A 9,831-nucleotide genomic window follows, 5' to 3' on the forward strand; every position below is an offset into this window, starting at 1 on the left:
AAATTATTGGTTAAAAATTAGATTGTCTAAGCTTATAAACTGTATTTGCATAATAATATCGTTCTATATATGTATTGTTGATTTCCGAATTGAACATGTATTTTGTAGCATTTTACGAATACGTTTGCTAGAAATAAGTCACCAATTAGAAACGCAAGTTACATTTTCTTTATTTATCGTGTCTATTTAGTAACATTCCTTTCGTTATACGTATTTCAAATATAAACTAGGTTAATTATCATGGATTTTCTTGTCCAAATCATTAAACCTTTAAACAATTTTAGATGATATATTCTGTACAAAGAATGTGTGATATCCATTACACACACATGTGAAGCTCAGCATCAATTTTTTCTGTCTTCTCTCTGCATATCATATTATCAATAATGTATCGGCCAAACTATATATATATATATATATATATATATATATATATATATATATATATATATATACAGTAATGTCTGGCATAGCTCGATACGTTACAACATATGCAGGATTGGGACTGCAGCTGCCAGTAACATATTTCACCTGCCCTTTTCGCCCCTTTCCAGTTGATGCAGGGCTTGATATCGACCAACGTAAACAGTATACAGTAGACTATTCTTTCATGCCTGCGCAATGGAGCTTTTAAGTTGAGTGTAGTCTGTGCAAACTGGCACCACCCTTTAAACCTGGGGTTCATCTGCCATGGCCCAGCCAGCCAGGACAGTGATAGCGAGATCCGCATAATGATTAAGACGCTTATATATATATATTAGATGTATTTTGCATACAATATGAAGTATGGTTTGATAAAATACATGGTACAAAGTTCATATGAAAATTTAAAATAAGTCTTATTTCTACTTCTTATATTGTCATCAGGTATACAAAATTATTAACTATGTGTATAATCATGTATTTAACGAGACCATTGTATATTTATTTATACTGTTAATGATGAAATGTATACGTAGAACGTGACATTCCCTGTCACATTGTATAGCTGGTGAATGTACAGATGCTTAGAGATATGCGGACATTCTCGTGTCTTATGTTTATTTTGATTGTTAACGATGAAGAAAGCGTAATGGTGGGCATTCCCCTGTCTCACTTCACGGATCATCTGCGTTCTACATCATGTATATATATTGACGGATGTGTACATTTTGGCATTATATACTTATCCAGCGTCAATAGCATGACCCTGTGTAGGTTGGCTCGCAATTGATCAGCACGTATAGCTGGAAATACATTTTTGCCTGGTTCTGTCTAGTAATAGGATTCGACTCTTTTGATACTGGCCAAATATGAGTCAAGTTATGTCTATAACGGGGAGAATTGTATTAGGTTTAGCATGTATCATAACCCTGAACAAAGGATATTATTCTCAATCGACAGTTAACACAAATAAGAAGGGGTTTACGCACATAATCGCTGCCCGTGGATTGAAGGGGAATAATATAACCAATTTAGCAGTGTCTTTGAAGCTTCAACAGAGATCGACGCACCCCGATGGCATGGAGAAGTGGATCACACGGCCTATGTCAGAGCTTGAAGGCAATATAAGAAAAGATAACACATATATAAATCCGCAGATGCAACGAAGTGGACATTACTCTGACGTTAGCCTTGTACCTAATATCCAATATCACGATGGGACTGATGTCATGGTTAACCTTGTCAAAATATGTAAGTAATATCAATATAAGTTGCTTTCATTTTCAAAATGTTTTAATTATGGCTGAAATACAGAGCCAAATAAGTCACGATGTATGGGAAGGTACTCAAACATCAAAGTACCTATTTCGAGTACACGACATATATGGGTGGGCCCAAAGACAATGATATTATCCCATCATGACCTAACTCGATCTTACCACAGCCCACAACACTATGGGCAATATCGCTTAAATAATGATTTTGTAAGAAGCAATGATTACAATATTATTAGGGACACCGAATGTTACATTGGTTGAAAGTACTCACCCTTATGGATCACTGCCGTCTTCATCTGTATGCGTGGGTTCGAGTCTCGGCCTCGGCCTGTGTGGCTACCTGAGAAAACTTGCCAGTAGCATCGTGGGTCGGTCGTTCCTTCCGGGATTTTCAAGGGATCTTCCTTCACCATTTTTACTGTCCACAAAATAGTCCTATATTGTGCTGCAAAATGGCATTAAACCCTACATAAACAACAATGAAACCTGATTGGTGCAATAATTGTAAACATACTTGAAAACATCTTAAGTACCGAAGGGCTGGACCTAACTAGTCAAAGTATTCCTAATATTATATACTATACAGTCATGGCGCATAATTAAATAAAAACGAACATTATATTTAAAACTCTAGTGAATTTAACACCAGTAATTACTGGTGAATTGTGAAAATTTCACTTTAATACTCTCGCGTAAAGATGCGATTGAAATAATATACCAGTCAAGTAATCTATTCTATGTATTATTAACTATATTAAATAACCCCTGTCAAAAATGTTGCGTACTAACATTTTAATCCGGTAAAAGATTGCATACAAGAATATTATACATATAAATGATAACAAATTAAAATGTGTTTTCTGCAATCACAACACTCCAGCACAGATCAATATGGCGTGGGATAAGAGAATACTAAAGAAGACACAAAGTTGAATTAAAACTGTTAGTTAATGTTACATTTAAAGTATATTTATATAGTGCAAGATGCTGATGAAAATGCTGAAATTATCACAGCAAATGGAATGGAACAACTGAACGATATTTTATTTTAATAGTACACACCAATTTACTAGCACTGGCCTCTGAGTCGCATCATTCTTCCCTCGGAAGGGCCCTATGACATTAAATTGATAATTAATATATGAAGTGAGCATAGCTTCTGGGTATATTTGTATCCTTGCCCGCGGTAGGAGCAAGGATCCAAACCGATGCACACCAAATAGTATGCAGATGCGCTTAATCGAAAGGACAAATCGTGTATGCAGTTAGTATTGGTTAATATTGCACATACTATCGACAAAGGGATCTATCGTAAATTATTAAAACATTACAATAAATGAATGGTCATTTACAGACGATGTATGTGTGAGGAAGCTCTCCTAATTGTTATATATATATATATATATATATATATATATATATATATAATTATACTGTCGAGGTTAGAATAACATGATTCAGGAATTAACTTGTCATGTTAATAAACTAAACGTAATAAAACACTGACGTATACGCACTAAGGGACGTATTTATTTACGGATTTCAAAATATTAAAAGCTAAAGAGTACCTCCATTATATACATTATGAAGTTTCATCCTTACTGGTTCGCGTAGAAAATGCCTTCTTTCAGTGGTTTAACAATTTTTTAACCTGTAAAATCATATTATTAGCAAATTGGCATAACTGACATAAGTTTTAGACATATTCTTTATGATTAGGGCTATCACCATAAACTGTTTCTTAAATCTATGTAAAATTGTTGTTCTCTCTCTCCGCATACATATATATATATATATATATATATATATATATATATATATATATATATATATATATATATATATGTCAGACGTTGAAATACAACCTGTACATGTTGTACAACATTATATATATATATATATATATATATATATATATATATATATATATATATATATATATATATACAAGTTGTATTTCAAGGTCTGACACCAAAGTCTGCAATGTCAGTGGTCTGGGTTTCAAATGACTCTGACATTAGGTATAAATTAAAACTACATTCAAAAGTAGGAGCTTATTTAAGATGTATTCAGATTTTTGTCAGGGTGATTTGTAAATAAAATGATTTTGTTGACCAACTGTCATGATGAGTATCAAGTACAGACGTATTCCTGCCCTTAAAACGAATGCGGGTCTCTATTATTTAAATCGTTACATAAAAGATTAGGACTAAGCCTTTTTGTTATTAATGTATGTTATTTTTGTCAATTTTCACTTCCTAATCAAAATAGCTAACTCGAGATTCGAGTATAAAAATATTAATTTGCTAATTACATTTCCAAATATTGGTTCCACATTTTCCATCACAATTTCCTACATTAACATTGTCATTTTAAATGTTCGGATCTACTACGTCCCTCATTGTCTAGGTTTTAATTGCTCGATCTCTAAGGTCACTAACATATGCCTTCTGTAATTCTCCTCGATCTTTCCATTTCCGGTTTTGTTTTCTTTGAGCAACGACGCTGTTCATTTACAAGTTTGGGAATTGTTTTCTGGTAAACAATTGATGGATTGGGTGGTGTAGCAATGATAGACCAGTCCAAATCGAATGTGACAGCACGACTTTCATACAAACACAACTCCGTGTTTCAGCACGTCTAAATTCAAATGATAATGGAAAATCATGACAACCCCAACCGAATGTATGACCGTCATTTTAGACGTTTTGTTCAATTAATTTAATAATCTGAATTAAACGAATGGACATCTCAAAAAGGACACACTCTACCACAACAGCGTGTAATATATTTATTATAACACGTGACCAAATTAACAGACTTGTGATTATGTTTCTCCTTTTTTCTATAATGCATATATTTGTCGGCCTCCCTCCATATATTTCATGTGTCACTATATATATATATATATATATATATATATATATATATATATATATATATATATATATATATAATGTTTTGGTGCAATGCATTATCACAAATGTGATATTATAATTCTAGACATTAAAATGTTGGTACTATGCTTTCTTTCCTCTCATTGCATTTATTGTCGCTAGAAATAGCCAAGTGAAAGTAAATTTCTAAATAAACTGGCGAAGGGGGTGAAGCTGCGTTTAGCAAAATGTTCGCCTGCGATTTTCAGGCTTCATCGCCCAATGTATCCCGAACATCAGTCTCAGCTATAAAGATAAAGTACATTTCAACCACAGTAATGTCATAATTTTTTAATGGATTGATCTAAGACGTGTTCACCTGCGAAGGATACAACAATAAGTTCAATCTATTGTTTCTTGTCACTTCGAAATACCGGTTTCTCTCTATTTATTCGAAGTAAGGCTTAGAAAAAAAGAGAGCAAATATTGATGAGTGAATGAATAATGGGACAACAAAACATTCCACAATAAGGAATATGTTGTACTTTGTTTAATGATATATATGACAAGGAAACGATCACCTGATAAGATTTGTACCGCTATTGACGACATGAGTCTCCTTTTCCTAGATATCCGCTACAAGGATGTTATCATGTAGATTGTGATATAGACCTCACTTCATCTGTTGTGATCGACTAAAATGTGTTCCTGATTTATCCACGTCCATGTAAGTTAAATTCATTACTTTGGACTCTTTGTGTCACCATTTCAGCCGTAGAATTAGCTTAGGGTTATAAATGGTTTAACCAAATTCCACTTAGTAATGCCACTGAATTGCACATTGATTTTAAATAAATTAACCGATTCAGCAAAATCTATCAAAATTGAGGAAATTATAACAAAGAAGTTATTATGTTGAAGACAAACGGCAACGAATATAACGTAATTGATTTAAAACAAATTGTTCATAGGAAAATAATAACTTAGTATTAAGAAACAAATTATACGTAAAGGAATGTCTTGAAAATCCGTCCCAGCAACAAGCTGACAAGTTGGGTAGAGGACGATAAAGTAGGTGTGTAACAACCTATTGCAAAATTAGAAACATGAAGTAAGTTGCAGTACTGTTGAAAGGTAACACTTCAATATTATAACAACATTTGTATTTGTATGTCTCTAAACGATACATAGTACATAAGTTTTTTTTCGGGTTTAAAAGCTCATATAGGTCACTGAGTGGGTATACATGCCAACATGTATAAATCATATTTTCATATGCAGTTAGAATACAAATGTGGGATATTTTGTACTCTTTATGATTAACAATTTCCAAGAGCAAAAGATAATGTTATTTGTGACACAAATTGCAATTTCGACCAAAGACAACAGGTGATCCAACATTCACATAAATGCGTATGGATGTGCAGGATGACACGAAGCGTTCACTATATATATATATATATATATATATATATATATATATATATATATATATATATATATATATATATACATACCTTTTGCTGAAACTCCATTTTTGAAAAATAATAATTTCTAAAAAATGAAAAATATATGCGTAAAACTCTAAACGGAGTCCTCTTACTTTAAAGAGAGTTTCTCTAATTTGAATTTTGTGGGTTACTTTATCTTTGTCGTTCGAGTTCTTCCTAGACTTGTATGTGTGTTTAGTTTACCGCGAGACATTTCATTGACGTCGTTATGCTGTTAAAACTATTTTCAATGTATCTTTGCTGTCGCCTCACAAAGTGAAATAAATTTGTTGACTCTTTTAGAAGCAGAATATAAATAGTAAGCATACATCAGGATATATCCTAAACTATGAATATGCTTGTGACTATTGCCCTTAGCAAATGTTTCCGCGAAGACGTAATAATAACATGTAAAAAGATATGGAGCAAAGTGACCAAGCAAATGGTCCAGAAAGAATATATATATATATATATATATATATATATATATATATATATATATATATATATATATATATATATATATTATTTTTTATGAGCAATAAATAGTTTAGGTCACAACAACAAATTATCACTGATAAAAAAAAAAAATATATATATGTTTATAAAGGTCCCACTTCTCAAAACTGCCAGCTAAAGCTTTGCCAAATTTTTCATTGTATTTGCGATGCATGGTGTTATGATATAATAAAATATATATTTACTTTGTATTTACTTATTATTTCTATGCCAAGATCGTGCACACCTTATCAAATTGATCAAAACCATTATATTAAGAAGAACTAAGTTGCCCAAATTTGGAGACTTCTCAATCAATAGTCGATCGGTCGACAATTATTGATAGCTTATAAAGGATTTGTTTAGTGTGATAAAAAAAAAAGTTCCGTGACTAGAGTGAAGTCTGAGAAAGAATCATAATAGTTATATTGCGTTTTATTTATCCTGCATTGTGTTCATGAGGAGTCACCCATATTCTGATTTTCTGTTTTTGCAGCTACACGATTAGCTCGACGAGAGGCAGCAGGTCAGACATGTCAAAGACTTCCTTTCAAAGTCAATTTCAGGTCCATAGACTGGGTAATTTCTCAATATCTATCACTTGTATTTATGTATTTAATTACCAGACATTCATGGATCTATTTAGTATAGTTTAATAAAACACAAAGTACTGTTCTAAATAACAACGATGGGTGAATAGGAAACGGCCATTTCCTCTAAAATGTCCATCATATGTCTTTAATAGTGAAACATGAGAGACACTGAGTTCACCAAATGATATGCTATCCAGCTTTTTCAAGTCTTCAATGTTGCACCAATATAATTAATATCCGACTAAAATATATAACATTAGACGGCAATGGTCATATATAACGTCATTAAGTCCATAACAGCTGCAACCAGGTGTATAAAACGCTGATCACATCAACTTGCATCGAAATGTGTGAATTGAGTCTTGGTTTGTGATGATTATACGCAACGTTCAATATGACCGTTTGGAGAACAAAAGCTTGCACGAACAGGACTACAAGTCTATCCGAATGAATGGCACACATAAGTCTAATGTAATGTTAATGCAAACTATATATATATATAAAGAGAGAGAGAGAGAGAGAGAGAGAGAGAGAGAGAAAGAGAGAGAGAGAAAGATATATAGAGAGAGGGAGATAGCGGAAGAGAGAAAGAGAGAGATAGATATATAGATTTATAGATAGATAGATACATAGATAGATAAATGGATAGGTATATATATATATATATATATATATATATATATATATATATATATATATATATAGAGAGAGAGAGAGAGAGAGAGAGAGAGAGAGAGAGAGATATTGATAGATATATAAATAGATAGATGGATAGATATATTGATAGATAGATAGATAGATAGATAGATAGATAGACAGGTATAGCTACATGAAGCTGGACAATATTTCCCTATTTGCAAACTGATGCATCCAATGTAACTTTTTTCAAATATATAATTTTTCAGAAATGGGTGCACTCACCTATAGACTACAATGCGTATGTCTGTGGAGGCGGATGCGGTTTTCCACTGATCGGTTCGGATATTCCATTACACACACAAATCCAGGCTTTGATTCATAATATGCACCCAAGTGATATCAACAGCCCCTGTTGTGTGCCAACAAAAATGTCCAGTTTAGATGTCGAGTATTATGTTGGGAGAGAAAAACGTAACTTAACGCTGCAAAACATGGTAGTGGAAACGTGTGGTTGTCGCTGACAAATAAACATAATACTTGCAAAAATACTTTGAAACAGTGGTCCTTTATTTTGTACAACCTAACATATCTAGAACGATTTTATTTGGTCCAAGTGGTAATAACTCATAAAATGTGTCTTGGTTTCCAGTATGTTCTATTTAATATCTGCGTAAAATGTTGCAATCTATGAATTGTCACATAAGTTATATTCGATAAACAGAGCACATTATATCATTACATCCATGGAAATGACACTAACATAAAGTGTGATATGATAATTATTTACATTACCTAATGAGATAGTTTTCATGAATAATAAGTATGTGTAAGAGATTTTGAATTTCCCACGTATGTAAATTCTAGATTGAAATATGTTGATACATACTTCTTGGCAAGAAATACTTAATTTTGAAACAAAATATGCCTCCGTTTTTTTATATCATGGTTAATTAAAGGGATCAGATAGATAAAACAATAAATAAAGACATCTGTATAGCTTTAATAAACTTATGGTTAGATAATGTGCATTGAACGTTCAATGTCATCAGTTTTAACTAACATCTTGATCATATATTATGCTAGGCTTAAGAATAATTGGGTTTTCCGAGACCATACATTTAGAATGTTAAAAAAATGGTCACTTTAAATAACAAATGGGAGTGATATGTATGTATATGCAATGTATATCTGACAATGCAGCGAGAACATTCATGCAGTGACATCAGTGTACTTTTACTTCCAACCGAACTGTTGCGTTGAACTGTCGTAAAACGATACTCTATGCATACATAAATGAAACCGTTCATAATTTTAGTAATGGATACGGATTTATCAGACAAAATGAGGTCACGTTGATGTACGTTTCATGATCGAGTAAGTTACTGGGTATACTTCATATATTTGAATGGCTGGCTCGGTAGTAAATAAGACTGCTGTGGGAATTGATATGTGGAGTCAAATTTCAATGATGAATGTAATGATCTCCGTTCTGTTTAAAATAATTGTCAAGGCCTATGACGTATACCATGGGGGAAAATGTTAAACAGTCAGAAAAATAGATCTTATGCATTTAAATTCATGCTTTGCCCGATTCATTTTGATTATTGGATCATGTAAAGCGGAAGGTTACCAGTCAGGACATATCACCCACTTTGCAGGTACCCACATTGCAGGTATATGGTTAACAATATTGCTGCAACTTTAGATGTTTAAAAATATTGGCACACCATATCTTAATTGCAGTTCACGGTCGTTTACTATGTTTCCCCACAAATCCGGAATACAATTCAAGCAACCATTTGAATTAACTCCTGCCAACACTTTATTTGTATTGTGATGATTTGCAACTGGGCAATGTATATGATTGCACAGTCATTGATATATAAACACCAAAAATAGGTTTCTGTGCAACACACTATAAGATATTGATAATGTTCTTAAGACATATTTTTCCTTGCTTTATTTTGGGATGGCAACATAAAAAGATAAGGTATGGAGAAAAAACATGTGTCCAGGTTGTAAATTGGTTTGAGAA

At 32.5% G+C, this 9,831-nt stretch overlaps 1 protein-coding gene across 1 annotated transcript; it reads left to right on the top strand.

The window, feature by feature from the left end:
* The first annotated feature begins 1,189 nt into the window (after positions 1 to 1,189).
* LOC149784245 (growth/differentiation factor 2-like) lies at positions 1,190 to 8,524 on the top strand. The gene is made up of 3 exons (XM_089933245.1): positions 1,190 to 1,674; positions 7,061 to 7,143; positions 8,063 to 8,524. Exons 1-3 carry the CDS (start codon positions 1,293 to 1,295, stop codon positions 8,315 to 8,317), a joined length of 720 nt encoding a protein of 239 aa, XP_089789371.1. The 5' UTR covers positions 1,190 to 1,292; the 3' UTR covers positions 8,318 to 8,524.
* Positions 8,525 to 9,831: the final 1,307 nt, after the last annotated feature.

The sequence above is a fragment of the Sinohyriopsis cumingii genome, chromosome 14 (genome assembly GCF_028554795.1).
Source record: "Sinohyriopsis cumingii isolate HCF-2022 chromosome 14, ASM2855479v2, whole genome shotgun sequence".
Lineage (NCBI taxonomy): Eukaryota > Metazoa > Mollusca > Bivalvia > Unionida > Unionidae > Sinohyriopsis > Sinohyriopsis cumingii.

Bases quoted from the DNA above. Each gene is read 5' to 3' on its own strand.
- LOC149784245 (XM_089933245.1), top strand. From the start codon at position 1,293: ATGAGTCAAGTTATGTCTATAACGGGGAGAATTGTATTAGGTTTAGCA. The intron at 1,675-7,060 runs GTAAGTAATATC...CTGTTTTTGCAG, and splicing joins GGTTAACCTTGTCAAAATAT to CTACACGATTAGCTCGACGA. The intron at 7,144-8,062 runs GTAATTTCTCAA...ATAATTTTTCAG, and splicing joins ATTTCAGGTCCATAGACTGG to AAATGGGTGCACTCACCTAT.